At 33.1% G+C, this 25,577-nt stretch overlaps 3 protein-coding genes across 4 annotated transcripts; 1 reads left to right on the top strand and 2 right to left on the bottom strand.

The window, feature by feature from the left end:
* Positions 1–4,041: 4,041 nt before the first annotated feature.
* LOC126673935 (putative disease resistance protein RGA3) lies at positions 4,042–5,269 on the bottom strand. The gene is made up of 4 exons (XM_050368269.1): positions 4,949–5,269; positions 4,721–4,904; positions 4,493–4,638; positions 4,042–4,425 (listed from the first exon to the last, which is right to left on the bottom strand). Exons 1-4 carry the CDS (start codon positions 5,267–5,269, stop codon positions 4,042–4,044), a joined length of 1,035 nt encoding a protein of 344 aa, XP_050224226.1.
* Positions 5,270–6,311: 1,042 nt separating this feature from the next.
* LOC126686708 (ubiquitin-fold modifier-conjugating enzyme 1) lies at positions 6,312–8,200 on the top strand. 2 transcript variants are annotated; one of them, XM_050380915.2, is made up of 3 exons: positions 6,312–6,726; positions 6,826–6,887; positions 7,837–7,927. In XM_050380915.2, exons 1-3 carry the CDS (start codon positions 6,394–6,396, stop codon positions 7,886–7,888), a joined length of 447 nt encoding a protein of 148 aa, XP_050236872.1. In that variant the 5' UTR covers positions 6,312–6,393; the 3' UTR covers positions 7,889–7,927. The 2 variants fall into 2 exon arrangements, with proteins under 2 accessions (XP_050236872.1, XP_050236864.1); XM_050380907.2 differs by having other exon boundaries at positions 6,314–6,726; positions 7,872–8,200.
* Positions 8,201–9,756: 1,556 nt separating this feature from the next.
* On the bottom strand, positions 9,757–17,446 carry LOC126686703 (phosphoenolpyruvate carboxykinase (ATP) 1-like). Its single transcript, XM_050380894.1, has 12 exons — positions 17,290–17,446; positions 16,907–17,168; positions 16,643–16,824; positions 13,396–13,549; positions 13,209–13,293; positions 12,095–12,195; positions 11,529–11,827; positions 11,211–11,384; positions 11,027–11,092; positions 10,720–10,898; positions 10,275–10,613; positions 9,757–10,166 (listed from the first exon to the last, which is right to left on the bottom strand). Exons 2-12 carry the CDS (start codon positions 17,155–17,157, stop codon positions 10,023–10,025), a joined length of 1,974 nt encoding a protein of 657 aa, XP_050236851.1. The 5' UTR covers positions 17,158–17,168; positions 17,290–17,446; the 3' UTR covers positions 9,757–10,022.
* Positions 17,447–25,577: the final 8,131 nt, after the last annotated feature.

A 25,577-nucleotide genomic window follows, 5' to 3' on the forward strand; every position in this document is an offset into this window, starting at 1 on the left:
TGTTTTACAGGTTTTGATTTATAAAAAAATATTAATAATTAATATAAATTAAATAATTATTATTCGTTTAATTTCTTTAAAGAAAGAAAGTATTTTTATATAATTAATAATATTACGTCTAATTAGAATATAGGCTAAAAATGAAGGATTTATTTTAACCTTTTTTCAAATGAAAAAAGGTCAATTTAGTGCTTCGAATAGAACTGAAGCACGAAAACTCAAAATAGAGTACAATTGAACTTTTTTCTAAGTCAGGGTATAAATGCAAAAACATTACAAGATAGGAGGGTTTTAAGTAATTATGCCTTTCTATAATTTAATACATGGACAGTTTATTCGATAAAAACATATGGTATGAAAAACAGAATTTTGATTTTCTAGTTTTATGTTTGGAAAATAAAAAATTGAAAAACATAAAAAATGAAAAGAAAATTGGAAATGGAAAACAGAAAATAGCTTCTACAACTAAACAGTATCTAAAAAATGAAAAGAAAATCGAAAATGGAAAGCAAAAAATAGTTTCTATAACTAAACAGGACCTACAGTTTTGTATTTTATTCCATGTCATCTCCACATCAAAACTCTTTTGTACATTTTTTTGTAATTTTATCGCTATATTAATTATATGATTTATAGATTACAGTTGTGGAATTACAAAATTGTACAGTTTGTGCATAAATTTATTAGAAAAATAAAAATCATAATAAAGATTATAAAATTTTAAAACGATGCATTTTGATTTATTAATAACAGATTGAAGCAGTAAATTGTAGTTTGTTCATTAGATTTTCAGTACAGATAGAATTTTTATTTGGTGCTTCTTTGCTTCTATTGGATTAGTTGGTCTGCCTCGTTTGTTAATTGTATGATCTCAACAAGTTTCATGCTAAAGAAAATTAAGCTTTTAAAAACCATTCATACCTGTACAGAAATGAAACTTGATTTGCATCAAATTACTGGGCATATCACCTTTAACTTTTGCTGGAATCGTCATTTTTATCGAACAAAGGGTCATATTACAGTTTTTAAACTATAATATTCTCTATTTTTGGTTAACTAACTCCTAAATTTTACAAGAACTACACATAATTGACGAAACAGTTAGTAATTTAGTTTTTATTCTCGTAAGTAGATTTACTGTTAGCGTAAATAGTCTGTTCCATGTCAGGTCATTGGCTTTAATTTTCAAATTTCTCCAATTTTTTACAAATGTAACTGTTTCAGATTCTATTTTATGAAATTTGACATATTAAAAAAACATAAATTGCAGAAAATGGACGCATTTAAGGAATGTGATGACCCAAGTTCGGGATTAGTTCAATTAAAAGTAGAGGGCATTATAATTAATTGACCTAAAAATAAAAAGTATTGTCCTAATCGACATAAAATTAGAGCATATTGTCCTTAATAATTAATTGACCTTGATGTATAAATTCAAGGACTGCGACGACCCTTTGTTCAATTTTTATTTGTATATGCTCAGTTCAAGTCCTGCACAAATTCTTCAAACTGTTTCTTGGTTCCATAGCTCAGTTGCCAAAGAATATGAATAATTTATGCATGCAATCAATAGTTCAAAAGAAGTTAAAAACTAGTTATAAACAAATAGATCTTCCATTTTTGTTAAACATTTTTGGAATAAAATGAGCTACATTTAAACAGATTCTGACATGACTAAACTGCCAAAAAAATCAACTTAACTGCATACATGAACTGACGAACAGTTCGCCATACAATTCATTTAAATGAGCTGAGCTGCTTGTGGCACTTACAGTTACACCCCTTCGCAGTTGCGATCCGATATAGACGTGCTATTTTTGGCCATTCCTCGCCAATATCCCTTCTACACTATTCATGTAGGATATGACATTCTTGGATAGACAAATGTTGAAGAGAACTTAAATCTTGAAGTCCTCTATGTAAAGATACTAAATTTTTACATTCTGATAGGGCCAATGAACGAAGTAACGTAAGATTCGCTAACCAGTTTGGCAATGCCAGCAAACCAAGACAACCTGAGATTTCCAAATATTGCAGGGTAGTCATATATTGTAATCCATGTGGAAGAGGATAATTTTTGAAGGTTTAAAATGGACAAACTTCTAAAGGCACACATATGCTTCAAATCATCAGGCAAAGACGACAATCGCGAATAATACATGATGGTTAGATGCTCTAATGATGAAAGAAATTGAATTTCATGTGGCAGTTCTGTAAGGCTATTGCAATTCTCAATGGATAAAGACCGAAGAGATTTCAAACCTTCAATGTCTCCTAGCAAAGAGACAAGACTATGGCACCCGACTATTTCTAAAGACTCTAAAGAAGTGAGCTTTTACAATCCATGTGGCAGACAACAGAGCTCCTCGCACCAACAAACCACTAATGACTTGAGATTTATCAGCTCTGTTACACTGGCAGAGATTGTGCAGAGCCTCGGGCAAGAGCTAACCACTAAGGACTCGAGAAGAGAGTTGCTTCGAAGCAAATTCTCCAAGTAAACCAACTCTGAATATCCATTAATGACAAGAAAAGAGAGTGATGTTAGGTTTGACACGGACTCGAGCATCACATGGTCACAATTGTGTAGCTCTAGATTTCGAAAAAATGGGAAAGACGAGATGTTTCTCAGCTTTATACATTTTTTGATGATCAACTTGGCTAGAGAACAAAAATATTGTGTACTATTAAAGTTCCACCAAGTTTGTAAGTTACGAAACTTCACGAGCGAGAGCTCTTCCAATGATGGAAATGCTTTAATTGTTTGACCATAGAAATGATTGTCGATACTTCTCACTGGATCCATTCCTTACAAGTAGAGGATCTTAAGGAAGGGAAGCTGACCGAGTGCAGGAGGTTCTTCGCACCTTCTGCAATTAGTCAACACAAGCTCAGTAATGTTCGAGATTTTTAAAAAATCCAACCATCTTGGAAACTGCAGTCCTTGGTGCTCCTTTATAGACAACTTTTTTAAATATTTATGCGGCTGGAGGTTGTTGAGCACTCTCTCTGCTTTGCCATCGTCTATGTTGTTAGAGCACATACCACTTTGATCATTTCCCCAAGATAGATCCAATGACTGTAGGTTTTTCCCAATCAAGTCTGCTTCCGCTATTTCCGCTGCCTCCCTCACATTCTCCAAGAGTCGAACATTCAACTGCCCTCCGAGGTTCAAGTTTCCCAGCTCCCTAATGCTTTCCGCTCTTTCGCTTCCCACAATAAATTATAGACAATGTATGAAGATATAAAAGTTTTCCCATCAATGGTGGTATTTTACTGAGCCTGTCACAACCATTTAAGAGTAAATGCCTTAGCTTAGACATCCTGGCTATGCCCATTAGCAACTCAATGAGATCATAGCAACCAGAAAGATTCATCACTTGTAAATTGCCAAGACTACAAACACTTTCAAGCAAGTTTTTAATATGAGTATTAGACATGTCGAGGTATCTTAAGAATATGAAGGAATAAATTGATTCACTTAGCCTTTTAATGCCACTACCGCTTAAATTTAGCACCCGCAAATATCTGAAATTTGAAAATACATCAGAAGGTACCTCTCCAAGGTCTCATTCCGGTAACGATAAAATGAGGGTTCGCAACTTCTTTGCTTCATACATAACTTCTGGAATTGTACGAAAGCTGAAAGTACATATCATTGAAGAGTGGCGAATTCGGGCGAAACTTTACGACACTTTGTCCTCTTCAACCCATACATATTCATTCCCTGCAATAGATTGCACCAGATCATGAATGAGGCCATGCATTTTGCATTCAATAATATTTCCATTGTCACTTTTGTGCATAACTTGAAAGAAACGCGTCCACAACAAATCATTAAATTACTCCTCTTAAAAACTCTAATGTTTTCCTTCCTTCAGGTGATTGAATCAGTCCTGTAGCTATCCTAAGATGAATCAGCATTTCCTTATTGATTATGTAGTTTCTAGGAAAGATTGAACAATACGCAAAGCATGCTTTAAAATGGGATGGTAAATGACTGTAACTCAACCTTAAGGCAGGAAGAATGTCATGTTCACTTTAATCCAGATCCCAAACATCACTATCCTGCACAAGAAGCCAATATCTTTCGTCTCTTTTTAAGTGAACCAAGCCTCCAAGAGTCCTTGCAGCTAAAGGTACACCACCAAATTTCTTCACTATTTCCTTAACAATTGGGAACAGGTTCCTATGCTTGTCTTCATCGTGCCCAAAAGCTTGTTTCTTGAACAAAGACCAGCATTCATCATCAAACAGACCTCCTAAACTATGAATGTAAGTAGTGCCCATTATCGACGCAACCTTTTCACTCCGGGTGGTGACAATGATTGTACTCCCCTGCAAACCACCTAGTAACGATGTTCTTAATTTATCCCAGTTACTATCATCCTCATTCCAGACATCGTCTAGCACGAGCAAATATCTCTTCACAATCAATAGTTCTTGAAGTCGAAATTGCAACGTATCCATTTGAGTGAAATTGCATTAAAACCTTTTTGACAAATTCAAGAATAGAGCTCGTGATTTTCTCGACGTCAAAATCATCATTTACACATACCCATATCTCTAAATCAAAGTGTTTAGCTACCCTCTCATCATTGTAAACTAATTGAGCAAGTGTTGTTTTACCAATACCACCTAAACCAACAATGGACACTATAGAAATATCACTTGAAAAACTACTACTGCTATTATTATCAACTGTAACTAAAACTTTTACAATCTTCTCTTCCAAACACTTCTGATTCATTTACACAAAACCCAGTACGCCTTATTCTTCTTCTGCTACTACTACTACTATTACTACTACTACTACTACTACTACTACTACCAGTTCTTATATCTTGCTCTCTCAAGTGAAAATTAGATCTATCTTCAGCTAAAGATTCTAAAGTTTGGTTGATCTGTGTTAATCTTGGATACATGCTAATACGGTTAAAAAACTGACCCGATAAAGGGTAAAATCTCGTACCTGCTGAATAAACCCACTATAAGTTCCAGATTGAAGGGCTTTTAGAGAGAATTCATCAAGAAAATCTTCAACATCGTAAGCAACTTGTTTGAGGTCTGAACACAGAATCTTGAAAGCTCTGCTACTCAGTTGTTGCTCTTCTGCATCTTCAAGAACAACTTTAAAAGCTTTTAACTTGTGACAAAGAAGAGTCACCTGTGTTTCCGAGCCAAATTGATTGGGAATTGTTTGCACCAATGGTGTGCTCAATTTCTCAAAAATCACTTGGAGAAGTGGAGATACAACTATGTCTGCCATATTCAGGTAAGAAAATTGAATCTTTGGATACGAATTTACTTCGCTTGACTGCCCACAAATTAAAGTTGACTTAATATAAGATAATTCATAAATAAAGACTTAAAGGAAACGCTTAATGCCTTAAAAAAACCCCAACCTTTCATCCTTTTTTCAATCCTACCCTGACGTTGAAAATTTGTCAATTTTACCCCATTTTGCATTATTTCATTTCAATTGTACCCTAAAACATAAAATTGACCTTTATTTATTTGACAAAAGTTCAAAAGAATTATTTAAAAATGATCAATTTAATATAAAAAGTTAATCTAATACAAAAGGATCAATTTAGAGAGTTTTTACCAATAAAAAAAGGTCAATTTTATGCTTTAGGGTACAATTGAAATAAAAAAATACAAAATAGGGTAAAATTTACTGATTTGCAACGTCAGGGTAGTATTGAAAAGGGGATGAAAGGTCAGGTTTTTTTTAAGACATTAGGCCTAAAAGAAAACATATTCATTTATTTTTGGCCTAATTACTTAAAAACCACCCACATTGTAACTTTTTTTTCATTTATACCATGACTTAGGAAAATTTTCAGTTGTACCCTATTTTCGATTTTTATGTTTCATTTGTACCCTAAAATTAAAAAAATTAATAATTTAATTAATTTAAGAATAAAAATATTAAAAATAAGATACATAAATGATTAACATTAACATTTTATCAGAATATAGGTTAAAAATAAAGGACTAATTTAAACTCTTTTTTAAAAAAATAGGTCAATTCAACTCATTAGGGTAGAGATAAAACATAAAAATAAAAAATAGGGTACAATTGAAATTTTTTCTAGGTCATGGTATAAATGAAAAAAATTACAAGATGGGTGGTTTTTAAGTAATTAGGCCTTTATTTTTTTATTGGTTTAGAATTTTTTCCGTTTGAAGGAGAGAAAAGGATAGATTTGGTTTTGAAATTTGTTTTTGGACTCCAGTGAAAGTTTAGGGGCCAAATAGACTTTTATCCATCGACAAACCGAGAAATCAAAAATCAGAAAACAAACAATCTGTTCTGAAGAATCAAATCAAAACTCGAAATTAGGGTTAGGGCGGAAGCGAAAAAGAGAGAGGAGGGGATACTAAAAAATGGTGGGATGGGATCCAAACACGAAATCAACACTAACCCAGATCCCACTTCTAACAACAAAAGCAGGGCCTAGAGACGGAGCAGCATGGACGCAGAGATTAAAGGAAGAGTACAAGGGTTTAATCGCCTACACCCAGATGAACAAATCAAAAGATAACGATTGGTTTCGAATCTCAGCAGCCAATCCCGAAGGGACTCGTTGGACAGGCAAGTGCTGGTATGTCCATAATCTCCTCAAGTACGAATTTGATCTCCAATTTGATATCCCCGTTACTTATCCTTCCACTGCTCCGGAGCTAGAGTTGCCGCAGCTCGATGGCAAGACCCAGAAGGTTGTTTTTGCATTTTTTTTTTAATTTTTCTTGCTTAAAGATTGTCAAATTTTCTTCGGGGAAGTTTGATTAATTTTACGTTCTTTGTGTTGTTTATAGATGTATAGAGGAGGCAAGATTTGTTTGACTATTCATTTCAAGCCGCTTTGGGCTAAAAACTGGTATGCTGGAAGCTTAATTTTTACTTGTTACTTGGGTTGTTTGCTTAATCCGGTAATTGGATTTTTCGTAGATTTTTGGTATGTTTGACTGCTTTAAGAAATTTTATCAGGCCGATAGAAGCAAAATTAATCAATATGGTTTCTACATTTTTTTCTAACATTGAAATCACAGAAGTGTAGGATTTTAACTTCTCTGAGCTAAATTATGACTAGGGTGAAATGTGGAACAATTTCAAGCATACTATAATTACTATTACTAGTTTTTGCTAGATTTTTGTTTACTTTATTTCTATTGGTATTTCATCGACATAGTAAATTGTTTTTTTAATTAATTATGACTGCATTCATCTTACTATGAACTTTACTCTTGGTATTCATACTATGGTTGTGTTTTGTTCTATTTCTTTAGTGTTTCATTTTCTGCTTGGGCATGAGCTTTATTTGGTAGAATGGAAAATTGGCATGAGCTTAATATAGAAGCTTGAGAGTATAACAAAAAAGCTAATCCCTTCATGACTGCTCAGGAAGTTGCAGAAGCTTCAGAATTAATCTACTTAACCGCAGCTATTTTCAGTCTGTGAGAGTTATTCACAGGAGCCCTGCTTGCTCAGTTCTTTATATTTTTGAGCAGACTATTATCTTAGTTTGTTAATTTGGTTATCTAACTCATTTCTAATAAGACCGCTTTTGTGACCCAAGTAGCCTTTTAAGCTACCTTTTCTTTATGTAGAGACGCGAGTTTGAAACATCTGATAGTGTTGGATGTATAAACCTGAGTGAGCACTATTCTGTACCCCCATGAGCACCATAATTCTCCGTTAAAATCTAAGATACAGGGTGTTCTTTTTTTTTTTTTTTTAAACTGTAAACAATAGCTTATACTTGTTCGCTTCTTGAACTTTGTTTATGCTTTTCAGTTTTTTTAATATTTTCATTTGCTATTTTCCAGCCGGAAGAGTTTAAATTTTTCTGTTGATATGGCAGTCCCAGGTTTGGCATAGCACATGCACTTTGTTTGGGTCTTGCTCCATGGCTCGCGGCAGAGGTTCCTATTCTTGTAGACTCGGGCATGATCAAGCACAAAGACGATACTGCTGCTACCAGTGAATCTTAATTACTTAACATACTGGTTGAAAAAGTAATGCCTTTTAATTTCTCAGTCCTTACCTTTGTTAAAGAAAATAAAGCCCAAGGCATGAGTTGATATTTTATAGGATGTTCATTGTGTACAATTCATCTGCAGAAACATCATTTGTAACTTTCTGTTTAATGAAATACACACTTCGGTGTTCACAACACCCTTAGAATCTAAATGTGCAGGCTAATAATCACCCATGGCCCCTCAACTTTAGGGGTACGGGCGCTAAACCCCCTGAAGTTTAAAAACGGGCGCTAAACCCCCTGAACTTTGAGGCGGCGCTCACAAAACCCCTTTTGGACGAAATATGACCAAAATACCCCTGGCGCCGTTTTTTCAGTCAACTGACATTTTAAAAAAAAAATTCTGACACTGTCATATCATCTGACACGTCAGAAATATATCTTAAAAATTTGAAAAACCCAAAATACCCCTAATTTAATTTAAAAAAAATAATCAAACCAACCCAATTTAATATAAACCAATCTATCAACCCAAAAACCGACCCAACCACCACCCCACCCGCCACCCGACCACCGCCGGAAAATTTTCCGGTCATCTTCTCCGAGATGACCGGAAAATTTTCCGGTCATCGTGGAAGAACGACGGATCTGTTCTTCCACGAAGAACAGACCCATCTGGGTCTGTTCTTCGTGGAAGAACAGACGGATCTGTTCTTCCACGAAGAACAGACCCATCTGGGTCTGTTCTTCGTGGAAGAACAGCCCGGATCTGTTCTTCCACGAAGAACAGATCCAAGGTCTGTTCTTCGTGGAAGAACAGGCCTGGGATCTGTTCTTCCACGAAGAACAGACCGGCCGGAAAATGTTTCGTCCATGGCGGTGGTCGGACGTGGTGGCCGGAGAGCGGTGGGGTGGTGGTTCGGGTGAAAGTGGTTTGGTTGGATGTTCTTGGGTTGATTTGATTGGGTTGGGTGTTTTAGGGGTATTTTAGGTGTTTTAATTTTTTAGGGTAGTTTGGTGACGTGGCAGCTGACGTGGCAGCACTATTTATTTTATTTTTTTTTTGAAAAAAAAGTCAGTTGACTGAAAAAACGGCGCCAGGGGTATTTTGGTCATATTTCGTCCAAAAGGGGTTTTGAGAGCGCCGCCTCAAAGTTCAGGGGGTTTAGCGCCCGTTTTTAAACTTCAGGGGGTTTAGCGCCCGTACCCTTAAAGTTGAGGTGCCATGGGTGATTATTAGCCAAATGTGCACTACTTAGTACTTACTAGAATATTCTCCTTTTCTGCCAATACTTGTTTGCTTTTAGTTGTGTAATTTATCAATAATAGAGTGGCTTTGCAAATTAAGTTTTGCAATCACACAACACTTTTAAATCTTGGCCAACACCAGGCAATTTTTTGATAAATAAATGGTAATGTGAACTCACGAATGTACGCTATTCCTGCTTCTATATTAACATTTTTTAATTGGAAAATTGCTCTGATAATTTTTTTGATTTATATTGTAATTAAAACATCCTAAAGTTCATAATTTGTTTTGTAATTAATTCAATTGTAAATTGATTTTATTGACCCTATTTGTTAACTATATGATCTCAACAATAAGATATTCGGTCTCATCTCCAGCTCTTGGTACAGAGATAGGAAATAAATAGAATGGAACCAAGATCATTTAGATGTTCATCTGAAAGGGTCGCCTCTGCTTTGTATGAGTGCAAGTTTCATGCGCAAGAAAATTGAGCTTCGTATCGTGCTTGCACAGGGGAAAAAAATTGAATCGCATCACTCTGATCTTATTATATATTCTATCATGCACCAAAGAACTTTAGAAGTCTTCAGTCAAACAAATTTTCATATGACATAACATTTGTATAAAACACGGAATCATGAATTACACGACATTTCCGAAATGTCTCAAGCCACACTCGATCCTAAATAACAATCCCAATAATATTAATGCAACTTCAAGTAAGAAAAACGAGTTGATGGCGAGTCTCTTCTTATTTCTCCACACCTCGCTCCAAACCAATCTGATCAGAAAATAGGACCAGCTGCAAGAATCTCCTCAGTCAGCTTGTTGTCTTTCCCAATCTTATAATTTGCAAACACCTCAAAATTTTTCCTGAACAGACCACCCAGCTTCAATAGTGTATCATTGTAGGCTGTCTTATCTGGCCACTGCAATCAACAAAGTTAAAATGCATGAATAGAGATATTTGTACAGTTCGATACTATGCCAAGTTTGATTCAGAAAAAGTGAATCAAAAGTGGAAGAAGCCAGCTTACAGCGTTAATTGGCTCCAGGATTTCTGAAGGCACGCCCTCAATTTCTGTTGGAATTTCAAGCCCAAAAATTTCTGTCTTGTTATAATTTGCCTTCAATAGTTCGCCTGAATGTATTGCGTCAATGATTCTCCGAGTGTATGCTAACTTCATACGTTTTCCTGATCCGTAGCTACCTCCTGACCACCCGGTATTGACTAGCCATCCTGTAGCTCCATGCTTCTGCATTTTTTCGGCCAACATAGCTGCATATTTTGTAGGATGCAGCATGATAAATGCTGCACCAAAGCAAGCTGAAAATGTTGCCTGTGGCTCCTTAATACCATCCTCTGTACCAGCCACCTGTTTGAGAAAATGGGATACTAATTAACCACCGGAAAATCTAATGCACCTAGGAGACATCTACTGAGCAATGTTGTATTTAAAGAAAAACAGCTTTAACAAGTACCAGAGCAGTATAACCACTTATGAAGTGATACATAGTTTGTGCCAAGCTCAGCTTGCTCACAGGTGGGAGAACACCGAATGCATCACAAGCCAGAAGGATAACATTCTTTGGATGGGGCCCAACACACGGAATCTTAGCATTTGGAATGTACTCAATAGGATATGCTGCCCTTGTGTTTTCTGCAAGAATTAAAGAAATTATGATGCAGGGTATTATATGTCTTAGCTAGACAAGCAATATGCAGCTGTTTCAAATTTCATTTCATTACTAAATAGTAATTAATTATGACAACATAAGGTAAGTTCACCTGTGACGGATTTGTCTGTATAATCTACTTCTCGAGTATGCTCATCAAACACCACATTCTCCAACACTGAAATGCACAAGCACTTTTATTAGCACCACTTTAATATTGCTGAATGGTAACTGCTCAGCTGATACCCTCGCTACACAAAACGAGATTTTAGAAGGAAAAAGATTAAGATTTTTACCAGTTCCGAACTTGATGGAATTCCAGATGTCAGGCTCTTTCTCTTTCGAAAGATCAATGCACTTGGCATAACAACCACCTTCAATGTTCGACACACCATTCTCGCTCCAGCAATGTTCATCATCCCCAATTAAATATCTGTTGTGATCAGTAGACAGAGTAGTCTTCCCAGTACCTATGATGAACATAAACAAAATAAAGGATTTTATCAGCAGTAATGTGGGACAAAAAAAGAATCGAGTAAAGATTGTATAGGCACATATCGTTAGGCAGTTTATTGATCTCCACATTGCTGAATGAAGATCCAATGATACTGTACCTGATAGTCCAAAGAAGAGGGCCACGTCCCCATCTTTTCCCATATTGCAGCCAGAGTGAAGGGAGAGAATTTGACGCTTAGGCATGAGGTAATGCATTACACCGAATAGACCTTTCTTCATTTCCCCAGCATACTGAGTGCCGAGGATAACCATTTCTCTCCTAGCAAGATTGATGTCTATGCTAGTGGAAGAAGTCATATAATGGGTGTAACGATTACATGGGAACTGCCCGGCATTGTATATAGTGAAGTCCGGAGTTCCAAAGTCCTCCAGCTCTTCAGGTGTGGGTCGGATACACCTGTAACCCACCCGGTTATCTCATATAAACTAAGCTAGTACATTATTTCATCTTATTCTTGGACGTGTGCCCTTAAATAGCTATCGAGGGGGATACTACTTAAAGAGAATACACATCATTTAAGTATTCATACTCATTAATGATCAATTTATTTATAATTCGAGAAAGTAGAGAGAAAATTTAACAAATTTTCCTCTCATTCCTTTCTTTTTTTAATCAAATGTGTTGAACAAATATTCTGTCAAAAACTTCAGCCTCGTAACTTACATGTTGTGCATGAACAACGAGTGGTAAGCCCTGGCAGAAACAATTCGAACTTTAATTCGGTGCTCTGGATCCCAGTTCAGAAACTGGTCATTTACAAACACCTGAAATGTAGATTCAAAAGTATCATCATCCATTATACAATGGAACACGATGTTGTTTGATATAATTTGTTAGCAAGAGAAACATTCACTTTGGTTTCAATTATGCAAAGATGAGGCAGATTTTCAGAGATTAGTTCAATTATTATTCTTTTAGTTAGTCCAAATAATTCTTGTATCACATCATTTCGTTGATAATTTGAGGTAAGCAATTCTAAGCTGTGACCACACAACAACAAATCCTGCTGGACAAAGGCACCCTCACCATAACCATGAAGTCATGACCATTACTGGAGCCAATAGCTGATATGGAAGTAACCAAGGATGGATAAGGCACACCTAACAATAAAACTCACCTCAATAAATTCTATTTATGTACTATCTACATGATTTTTATAATCTACAATTGCCTGCCACTACATGAGATAGGATGGTCCTAGCCCAAGTATTGAAAAAGGACGAGGAGTGCTGGGAGTCTGTTAAAACATCATACCTCGGATACTGATATGTCTAGGATCACTAAACACGTAACATTTTGGAGTCATCTGAGAAAGAAAGTTATTTTTCTAACGTGTAAACCATAATAGATTAAAAAAAAAAAGATAGCATTCTTCATGCTTGTGGTAGAGTGCAGATATGAAGCTTAAATGATTTAACTTGGGACCCATAGATTATGGCCATAAGAGTTGCTAGTTGTAAGGCAGTTATAACTTTTATGCACAGACAAAATGTTAGATAAAGATGGGTATTTTTTTGAAACCCACTAAAATATTCATTACATCATCTTTAACAGAAAAAGTCAGATTAAATAACCAAATTGAAAAAAAGTCCCATAAATCTGGGACTGAATGAGAATGCACCAGTCTAAATTTTGGAAGAGATAAAACTAAATGTTAAATTTTTACTGATCACTACAACTTGTCATTTTAATCAAAATAAGCGGCGAACGTTTTTTTTTTCCCCCTTAATAGAAGCCAAAATTGACTTAAGAATAAGAACTAATAAAAAATAGATACCTTGTCCAATGAGTTCAAGTAATCCACTGCTCGTTCTCTGTTAACCATGAAAGTATGCTCATCCATTTCAATGTTAGGCGAGCCTCTGCAGAGAAAAACAAATTCAAATCTCCATAAGAATTTTCGCCATTTTATCGAAGTCTATATAGTAAATTTTCTAAGAGATGAAAATTGCAAGAGCACTTACTTTCCCCACCAGAGTTCATCTTCAACAGTGGAGTCCCTAACAACACGCTTATCTCTTGGAGATCTGCCGGTTTTTGCCCCAGAAAGCGTAGCTAATGCACCGGTGGACGTTATAAATGAACCCTTCTCGTTCTTTATAGATTGCTCATAAAGCTCTACAATGCATCCAAATACGTTATTATGGTCTCAAAATTTCTATTTATTAAACTAAATTTCAAGAATTCAATTTCATATAATGACGATAAATACGGATCATAGAATTCGCATTTTCACTACGCCAGGATTTGTAGTTATCTCCATTTCATACAGAATTAAAACATTTGATTCAGGTACTTGTATTTTGGAGTCTAAACAAAGTGGTAAAGACACTGTATGAATCATAATAATTCATGTTACAAATACGTAAGAAACTAATTAATCAACATATTGACTTTTTTGATACAAAAATAATAATTCATGATATAAATACGTAAGAAACTAATTAATCAACATTTTGACTTTTTAGATATATTACTATTATTATTCAAGCCATACTCTCATATTTGAACATAGACTTTTCAATATTTTTATACACACTAGTGTCGCTTTACGTGTTTCACACGTGACTCGTAGTGTGACTCGTCAAATATCAAATATTAATTAAAATAATAATTAATTAAAAATAATCTATCTTATTTATAAAGAATAAAAATATTAAATATTAATTTATTAGAAGTAGTCTTCCTTAATTAGAACTCTAAATAATTAAATAACAATTAAAATAATCTATAATTAAATATTTAAAGTGGTCTATCTTAATTGGTATTCTCAACAATTATATTAATTTAATATTATAAGTAGTTTATTTAAATTAGTACTCTAACTCTAAGAATTATTTAAATAGTTTGTTAATTAGTAATTATATTTAATAAGTAAAAAGGACATTATTATTTATATAATATTTAAATGTGGAACAAAAATGACAAATTTTTTTATTTAAATTTGAATTTATATATAACGTACATAAATTTATTCTTCAATTTTAAAATTGTAATTATCAGAAGAACTTTATCTTAACTAATATTCTAACTCAATTATCTAAAAGGCAATAAACTATAGTATAATAGAGCATCAGTTACTTGACATAACATGATTACAAGAATGATTTGAATAAATATAATTGAAAAAAAAATAGAACTCAATAACAAAATATATACGATAGAATATGTGAAAAGATCAGGATTTGAAATAAATATTAAATCCTTATGTTGTCTTTTTGCGGCAGTTTCTTTATTTTGTATCCTAACTAAATTATAACTCTAACACTATTTGCGGTAGTTTTCTTTATTTTGTACCTTAATTACATTATAACTCTAACACTAATTAGCTATGAAGCACGGAAACTTCGACAAAGTTACGTTTCCCGTTTCGGAAACGTTTCGGAAACCGGAAACTTTTGGACACCCGCACGAAACGTTTCGGGCCGTTTCCGTAAATTGTAAAAATTAATAATTTGTAAAAAAATTAAAATTATTGCCCACAAATAAAAAAATCTAACTAGTTACCCATAAATTTTACATTCGCATTGCCCACAATACATCAAATATACTTATTTGTGTTGAATTATATTATATTTTTTTATATATTTATAAAATTTTAAATATTTAGTATATTAAAATAAATTATTTTATTAATTATCATAAATGTTTAGATAATATTTTTATAAAAATATCCTTATATTTTTGTTATTTACACGTTTCCCCCACGTTTCGTGTCCTCCATTTTGAAAAACTTTCGTTTCCCCGTGTCCGTTTCGTATCGTTTCCGTTTCCCGTTTCCGTTTCCGTGCTACCTTGCTAATTAGATATCTAATTTAATAATAGTCAATTAGTAAATTACTAAAACATCTAATTAACTAATAAATTAGAAAGGACTATTAGGTAAAAGTGCCTGTCCCCCCCCCATCCGTGCTTTTATATATAGTATAGATAGATAGATATAGATATATGATAAAATGAATTTGGAAATTGGCAAGTACATTTGATAAAAAAATATATTAATAGTTTGGTCCACAGTTTCATACTTTTAATCCATCTTATTAAAAAGACAAATAAAAAAGTTAAAATTTAATTATTAAAATTAAAATAAAGTACAATTAAATATTAATTTATTTATGCTTAAAGAAAAAGTGTTTAAAAGTTTCTGTAATAATCGAAATATTTTAATAATAATATATAAACTTCATGAAATTTGAAAGATATTTTGTTATTTACTTATGAATTTATAATAAATTAAAAGACTGAAAATAACTTTAATTTTTATTTGCTAGTTATAAATATATTTAATATAAATTATAAGATTAACCAAACTGTTAACAAATCCATAAGTATGTTAGATATATAGATTCACTTTTCCCATATTTATTTATTTTAACTTAACTTTAAAAATTAATTTCAACAATATTTATAATTTGACTCTCTATTCTAAATAAATTAATAAAATTTTGGTTTATGAAATAAGTACAAAATAATGTAGGTATCTCATACAGAACGACTATTTTTTATTTTGGTTCATCAAAAACTAAGAAATAATTATTTCATTTTTTAGTCAAATATAGCCTACTCTAATTGTTAGCGGGCGGGAGTTAATGTTAAATATTTTTTAAATAGGCACACTGCCCGTGAGTATTGCAAGTCGAACCCCCAACCTCATACGCATATCATTAGAGCTTGGCCAAGTTGGCCAAACCTTCAGGTGTAATTATTTCATTTCTTATAGGGTTTAATTACTTAAAAACCACTCAGCTTGTAACTTTTTTTCATTTATACCACAACCTAGGAAAATTTTCAATTGTACCCTATTTTCGATTTTTATGTTTCGTTTGTACCCCAAGAGTAATTTTTTGATAATTTAATTAATTTAAAAATGAAAATATTAAAAACAAAATACATAAATGATTAACATTAACGTTTTATTAGAATATAGATTAAAAATGAAGGACTAATTTAAACTTTTTTTTAAAAAAAAATAGGTCAATTCAACTCAATAAGGTAGAGATGAAATATAAAAATCAAAAATAGGGTACAATTGAAAATTTTCCTAGGGCATGATATAAATGAAAAAAAGTTATAGGATGGGTGGTTTTTAAGTAATTAAGCCTTCTTATAACCAACTATTGTATGGTTAGATGGCCTTTAATAAATCTTAAAACGTACACGTGTTTCTGCAACGATAAAAATAAGAGAAAGTGTGAGAATAAAAGTTATTACCAGCAGGAGAGAGGTTGTAGAGGATATGGGTAAACTTGAGGGAGCTATCACTAACACTGATAGCTGGAGCAAAAATATGAGGATGTGCCACGTGTGACACCGTCTGCCCTTCTGCCTTCCTTGCTGGATCCCCTCTCACCAATTTGGGCCCTGTCTCCCGAGTCAATGATGCCAAAGATGCACTGCACCATCAAATTTAACCCATCAATTCAAATAGTATTATTTAGAAGACTCATTTTTAAAAATGAAATACATATTATATACCTGATGGATTGAAGCTGCTGTTTCTGGCGCTGCTCTTCAGAAAGTGGCGACGGAGGCGCACCGCCCTTGATCGGTGTGGTAGGTGCTGATTTTTTCTTTTGAAGAGAGTGAAGCTCATCGATTGTTTTCGCTTTCACCGTCGGACCGCTGTCGTCGTGGCAAACATCATTTTTCTGCGTAACAATCTTGGGCAATCCATTTCGTCCGCTGCTGGTGTTGCTTTTGAAGCTGAATTCTCCATTCTCTGCCATCTTATAATTATCTGCAAAACCAAGCTATCTTTTAATTTGCAGCAGTTTACTCTCTCTCTCTCTATATATATAATAGTATAACAAAACAAACATGCTAAAATAAGGACCAAATCGGAAGGAAAAGAAACAAACCAGAAGATGATGAGCTGAGAATTAAGGATAAGGATAAGAGTGTTTATTTTTCCAATGAAGATAAGTGTTACAATGAGGAAGTTTCTGAATTTGTATTCAGTGCAGTGCTGACAGAAATGAAACAAAGTTTGTTTGGGAATGGCAATCAATGAATGAATGAAAGACTAGGCGCCAATGCCTCTCCTTATAAAGCCCTCCCACTTTCACCACCGCAATATTTTAATTAACTAACCATGGTTACCTAACCATGCCTAGTTGTTGATTTTTTTATTTTAGTGATGGATATGGTTTTATTTGTTATACAAAATTATATTGAATATTTTTAAGGAAATTGTTTAATAAACTTGAATATTGCGAAGGTGGATAAGAAATGATTTAAAGTCGATTTAACAGTTAATATTATTACTAACAACTAACGTTATTAAATTCTACTACTATAGCAGAAAAAAGATGAAAAGAATCGATAGAAGGTTTGATGTGCACAAAAAATTGAGAATTCAAAACGTGTCTGTATACATAATAATAATATTTGAACTTATAATTTCAAAATAAATAAAGCAAATCATTTTAAAACATTAATTTAATGAAGTGAAAAAGTTCTATTTGGACATTACTTTATTATTATTACATTATTTTTTCTAAAAAGCTATTAAAAGTGAATATATATATTTAAATTATGCGGCACTTTATATTAATATATTAGAGAATTCAAATAAAGAGTACTAAATAAGCGTAGGTGGATTAATATGTAAAATTGTTGAATTTTAAATTTAAAACCGAATCATAAATAATTAAAAGAAATCAAAGAACTTGCGTCCAACTTGACTGTAATTGATAGAACGTAATTGAGAGATGAATGACTAAAGTGAAGTATTTGGCACAAATCGACACGTTTCCCATACAAGTTAGAGAAAGAGTAGTGACGTGGCGCAAAAATTATAGATGTATAGAGAGAAGTTAAAGGTGGGAAGTTGTAGGGTTAGTTAACTTAATTGCATTGTTATGTGTGTGTTGGTTTGAGATCAGATGGATGTAATCTGATCACAATTCACAAGCTTTTCGTGAATTACGTATCATCTCTATCTTCCATTAAAAGTCAAAGTTTCCACTTTTTCATGCGCATCTTAATTTTACAATATCATCACTCCAAATTCGTACCTAAATTCTTTACAAAAAAACTTTGAATTCAGTTTTTGGAATTTCACACAAAACAATAATATATTCATAAATTCAAGTAATTGAATTCATTTTACCTCGTCGAGGTGACAAAATACTAGTAGTATAAGACAATTTAAAATTGAGATGGCAAAAAACTATTGGACACTATAAAACTAAAAGGGCAAATAAACCAAAATAAACAATAAGTAAATAATTTTATCTAAAATTATAAATTTATTTTTCATGAGGCAAATGAACCTTATATAAAATTTAAAGTATGTAAGTTCTAATAGACATAGGAGATCAAATTACCAAATCAATATCTTTATATATAAAAATATAATTTAATTTATATATATTGTTAATATATTTTTTAATTTTATTAAATACATAGATTACTCTTTCAATAAAATTTTAAAATAACAAAATTATGAGCATCTAATATTTAAATGTTTTACAATTATATCTGAACCAAATTACTTCGGACCAAAAATAAAACTAATCTGCAGATTTATTCAAGAAATTAAAAAATAAATTATCAAATTGTTATATTTATAAAATATAGTTTTCGCCCAAAACCTCTTTATGATTTACAAATTGATTTTTGATATCAAAAACTATAGTCATGACATCTAATTAAATCGTCATTTAAAATTTTACTCTTAACTAATTTCTACCTTGATTTAAAAATTAATTTTAATATATATGTCTTAGTTAGATTAGATCTTATACAATTTAATAATAGTTTTTTTTATCTTAAGATACGGAGATGCTGAGTTTTACGGTGAAAATATATGGTATCTCGGCAATAATACTTATAGTCATTATTTTATGATGTGTTTCATCAAATATAAGTGTGCTATGCGTTATTGTTGATGATGGCTTAAATAGTAAAGAGAACGAATATGTCATGAAAGACGTGATTATAGACTAGAATGATAAAATTCGAGCTGTTATTTGTAGTAATTGTGCGACTAAGAATATTATTGTTTGGACAACTAAAGCTAATCTAATTCCTTTGGATTCATTAGCTGTAATGGATACTCTCAGTAAAAAATTATCTTGTAATATCATTAGTTAGATGCCACCACATAACTACATTATTTGATTAAACAAAAATATATGTAAAATTCTTAAGTATGTTAATAGGAAATTTTATTCGATTGCTCATATTTTAGCAAAAAGAAAATCACCGAATTTTATAGTTTATACAGATGGATGTGATGTTTTTTTTTTTGAGAATATGTAGTTATCAAATTGTATATAATAGTTGATCAAACAAATTTAGTTTGATGGAAAAAAAATTACTTAAAAGAAAAAGTAAGCATCGGGCTATTAAAATTGGATTAACAAAACGCTGAAGAGTCATGTACAAAAAGAGTAGACTTTTTTGATTAAGAGACCTCCCAGGGAAGATAAAGCCACCATGATTAGCCGTACAATAACTTTTTTTTAGTAAACTGAAAGTACAATTAACTTATGTTGTCATGTTTATGTTTGATAATAAAATAAATTATCTACGTATTTAATAAAGTAAATATATACAATCATATTCTTATATGCGTACATTATATTTTAAAATAGACTTAAGTGGCAATATGTCCCATAAACTTGTAAGCAATAGACAATTAACATATAAATTAACTTTGTGGGCAAATCAATACACGAACTTGGTGATTATGGGCAATTTGCTCCATTTTGGCAATTTTGCCCTTTAATTGTATCTTAAATTGGCAATTTGCCTTCTAAATTTGTAAATTAATTTGTCAAAATGGGCTAATTGCCTATAATCACCAAGTTCGTGTATTGATTTGCCAACAAAATTAATTTATGTGTTAATTGTTCATTACTTACAAGTTGAAAAGACAAATTGCTACTTAATTCTTTTGAAATAGATAGGTTTTAGTTTGAAGTATTTCCATATATTAATTTACTAGAGAGGCAGGGATATGCATATTCGCTAACAATTTTGCTATATAAGCATAAATTTTGATGTGATAATTATTTTAAAGTTTCAACCCTTTGAGATTTGACTTGTTATGTTAGTTATATTCTCACATTTAAATATTATATTAAAATATTTTTCAATTTTATAATGATATATTAAAATATTCTTCGGTTATAAAGATAGAGTGGAGAACTCTATTGAAACGGAGGGAGTATATATTTTAGACTATTAATCACCCATGACCCCTGACTTTTGAGAACTCGTGCACAAAACCCTTTAATGTTTAAAAACGGACATAAAACTCCTTGATCTTTGTGGCAGCGCTCACAAACTCCCCCTAAATCCCAAATATGACCAAAATACCCTTGACGCCATTTTTTCAGTCAAGAGTCATTCTCAAAAAAAAAAAAGAACTAACGACGCCATGTTAGCAAAATACCTTAAAAATTCCAAACACTCAAAGTACCCATAATTTAATTTAGACAAAGACAAAAAAAAAAAAAACAAATCAACTCAATCTAATCTAAACCATTCGATTAACCCAACAACCGATCCGACCACCAACCCCACCCAACCGCCGCCGCCATCCGATCACCACTGAAAAATTTTCTGGTCATCTTTTCCGATTTGAAGATGATCGAAAAAAATTCTGGTCATCTTCTCCGATTTGAAGATGATCGAAAAAATTTCTGGTCATCTTCTACATGGATCTGTTCTTGAGGAACAGATCCGGCGGATCTGTTCCTTTTTCGATGACCGGAATTTTTTTCGGTCATCATTAAATTGGAAAAGATGACCGGAAAATTTTTCGGCAGTGGTCGGGTCGGTGGTGGATGGGTTGACCGAATGGTTTGGGTTAGATTGAGTTGGATTGGATTGAATTCGGGTATTTTGGGTGTTTTAGTTTTTTAGGATTTTTTGATGATATGTCAGCTGATGTGGTGCCGTCATATTTTTTTTTTAAAGAATGTCAGTTGATCAAAAAAGACGGCACCAGCGGTATTTTCGTCCTCAGAGGGTTTTGTGATAGCCGCCACAAAGATTAGAGGGTTTTGTGCACGTTTTGAAACATCAGGGGGATTTTGTGCATGAACCCTCAAAAGTCAGAGACCATGAGTGATTCATAGCCTATAGTTTAACATGTTTAATTCTTCAAAATTAATAAGACAAAAGAAAAATATAAATAATATATTCGTTTTTTTAAGGCATAATACTTTAAAAACACCCTGATCTTTTAGCACTTTTTCAATCCTTTTCTGGCGGTGAAAACCGGTCAATTTTACTCTATTTCGTATTTTATTGTTTCAATCGTGTCCCAATTTTTTAATTTTTGGCAATTTTTTTTACTTAAATGATAAATAATGAAATCAAGCAATTAATTAAATTTAAATATAAAAGTAAATTTATTTCCATCCGGTTAGCTTCTACCTTATTTTACAGGTCACATAACCGAATCAGAAGGCAGACTCCATCACTGATTAAATTATTGGAACATCAATAGAATTCTCAAGTTGAAGAAGTAAATTGATCATTATTACTTTATTAGTAATTGATTGGAATCTTAAAAGAAAATGTTGGAACCCATCAAAACCGCCACAAAATTGGTAAAATTCAAATGATGAAAAGTGGAAGTCCAATAGGAGGAGTAGAATGAGAAATGGTGCATAATATAGGAAGAAGACTTTTAGACTATGATAATTAATTATTTTAATTTATAAGAAAGCAGCCCACTTTGAGCAAGTTTTATAAAGAGCAGACCAGATCAAAGGTTTTTGGGCAATCCACGTAGGATCCACACACATACACGTACTTTGTGCAGTCTGTCTAGTTAGCCGACGATTGAAAAAAGACGGCCACCTTCCACTGACTCTCTTTTGTTTCCGCCCAATTTCATTCTAGTAATCTAGTGCCAAAACCAATATATCTATTTATAAAAATATCAGTTCAAAAACTATGGTAAATTCATCAAAATATAATTATGGAAAATTTCACAAATAGATACACAAATTTCTTTTCTTTTGCAATGCAATATTCAAATTTTAATTTATAGTTATAAAATATTTTCCGTTAATAATTTCAGTTTTCACTAAAATATATTGATATAGCAATCTCGTAAATACTTAAAATGTAATTTTTATTTTATTAAAAATATTAATATGTAATTGAATAGTATAGTATATAATAGAAACTGAAAGAAATAGAATCTTTATTAATCACCAAGAAAATTTTACAAAGTCTGATTATCAGACACAGCAGCTACATTGCTGTATTTATAGACAGAAAAATAACTGCCCCACTCAGCTAACTATCTCTTGGACGAATCAAGCCTTGACACATCAGCTCAGAAAAGAACACACCATCTGCATTTGCTGAGCTGTATACAGCTGAGAAAAGAACACACCATCTGCATTTGCTGAGATGTATACAGCTGTATTTGCTGAGCTGTATTAAACACGAGCTAAATGCTGAGAAAGGTTGGAGATTACTTATAGACTAAGTAAAGCAGAAAACTCATGTGCTTATGAGTTGAAACCTGGAGAAGCAACATCAGCAAGGTTTCCAGATTAGATTATGAAGTAAGCTGCATTACCCCCCCTCAAGCTGGGGCATATAAATCCAAAAGACCCAGCTTGGAAGTAGATTGAGTGAAAGATATAGGAGGAAGAGGTTTGGTGAGACAATCTGCCAACTGATTAGCAGAAGTAACAGGAAGAAGCTTAATAACACCCTCAGCAAGTTTCTCCCTGATTAAATGACAGTCTATAGCAATATGCTTAGACCTTTCATGATAAACTGGATTGTGTGCAAGCTGAATTGCAGACTGATTGTCACAAAAAACTGTAGCAGGAAGAGGAGCAGTATGCTTTAAGTCTGCTAAAAGATAAGAAAGCCATTGCAATTCACAAGTCAATATGGCCAGGGCCCTGTATTCAGCCTCTGAACTGGATCTTGACACAGTGGTTTGTTTCTTAGACTTCCAGGATATCAAAGAAGTGCCTAAGAAAACACAATATCCAGAAATAGATCTTCTTGTATCAACACATGTGGCCCAATCTGAATCTGTAAAAGCCTGTAAATTCAGATTAGAAGTAGTTGAAAAGAAAAGACCTTTTCCAGGAGCAGACTTAAGATATCTCAAAACTCTATGTGCTGCTATCATGTGAGTAGTGGTTGGACAATCCAGAAATTGTGAAAGTTGTTGCACAGCAAAAGATAAATCTGGTCTTGTAACACAGAGGTAGAGCAATTTGCCAACTAACTGCCTGTACAGAAAATTATCTGGTAATGGATCACCATCACCCTTGCCGAGTTTCTTAGAAGTGACCATAGGAGTAGGAACTGGTTTTGCATCCAAAAACCCTGTGTCCTTAAGTAAATCCAGAATGTACTTTCTTTGACACAATGAAATACCTTTAGCAGATCTGGCTACTTCAATGCCTAAGAAATATTTCAGTTGTCCAAGGTCTTTAATGCTGAAAGCATTATGCAAAAAATCCTTGACAGACTGAATCTCCTTTGTACAGTTACTAGCAATGATAACATCATCCACATAAACCAGTAGAGCTGTAAAAGTAGAGGATGTGGATTTTATGAACAAAGATGGATCTGCAGCAGAAGAACAAAAACCATTGGCAAGCAAAGCAGATGACAGTTTGGCATTCCATTGTCTGCTTGCTTGTTTAAGACCATATAAAGATTTTTGTAGCTTGCATACTTGAGATGGAATAGAGCTATGAAAGCCTGGAGGTAAAGACATATAGACATCCTCAGCAAGGTCACCATGCAGAAATGCATTATTGATGTCTAGTTGATGTAAATGCCAACCATGAACTGCAGCCAAAGCAATCAAAGTTCTGACTGTAGTCATTTTCACCACAGGAGAAAAAGTATCAAAATAGTCAAGCCCTTCCTGCTGAGTATAACCCTTGGCAACTAATCTTGCCTTGCACCTTTCAACTGTGCCATCAGAATTAAATTTGAGTTTGTAAACCCATTTACAACCAATTGGTTGTTTTCCTTGTGGCAAATCTGTCAATCTCCAGGTGTTATTCTTCTCTAAAGCCTGTAACTCTGAATTCATAGCTGTCTTCCAGCATTCATGTTTAATGGCTTCATTATAGCTCTTTGGTTCAGTGATGGCATCAATGGTCAGCACAAAATGTTTGTGAGATGCAGACAATCTGTCATATGTCATGACATTTGCTAAGATATGGGAGCTGGTGGCAGGTTTATTTAAAGAGGGAGGTAAATTATAAGAAAAATCTTTTAAGTGATTTGGTATGTGAGTGTTTCTGGTAGATCTCCTAAGTTCAGGAAAATCATCTGTTTGAAAAAGAGGGGGAGAAGGAGGAGATGGAATAGTTGCTGCATTCCAAGGATGAAAAGAAGTGATTTGTGGTGAAGGTGAACTGGTTTGAGGTGTTTGAGATAAAGAAGGAATATCAGAGTATGGTTCATAATCTAAGAATGAACCATCAGCAGAAGATTGAGGAATGGATGAAGAAGTTTTGGTTTGAGATGCAAAAGGGAAAATGTGTTCATAGAAAATCACATTCCTTGAAACTAAAAGTTTCTTATTATCCAGGGAATAAAGTATATATCCCTTTGTAGCAGTAGGAATGCCTAGAAAAATACATTTCAATGCTCTAGCATCAAACTTTGATCTTCCATCACTGATAGTACTTGCATAGCATAATGAACCAAAAACTCTCAAATGACTCAGAACAGGTAAAGTGCCATATAACCTTTCATAAGGAGTTTGATTTGATATAACAGGAGAAGAAGTTCTGTTAATCAAATAAGCTGCATGCTGAACACAATGGGACCAAAATTGCAGGGATAAAGAAGATTGAAATCTCAAAGCTCTTGCAACATTAAGTATATGTTGATGCTTTCTCTCAACTATACTGTTATGTTCAGGGGTATAAACACAGCTGGTTTGGTGCAGAATCCCATTTTTAGCATAGAATTCATTGTCCATAAACTCAAGTCCATTATCAGTCCTAATAGTCTTGATTTTGGTATTAAACTGAGTTTGAACAAAAGCATTGAAATCCTGCAAATTTTTCCTTGTTTCTGACTTATGTTTCATCATAAAAACCCAGGTGTATCTTGAATGACTATCAACTATGGTTAGAAAATACTTATAACCATTTATTGAACTGACAGAAACTGGACCCCA

The sequence above is a fragment of the Mercurialis annua genome, linkage group LG1-X, assembly GCF_937616625.2.
Source record: "Mercurialis annua linkage group LG1-X, ddMerAnnu1.2, whole genome shotgun sequence".
In the NCBI taxonomy this organism is placed as follows: Eukaryota; Viridiplantae; Streptophyta; class Magnoliopsida; order Malpighiales; family Euphorbiaceae; genus Mercurialis; species Mercurialis annua.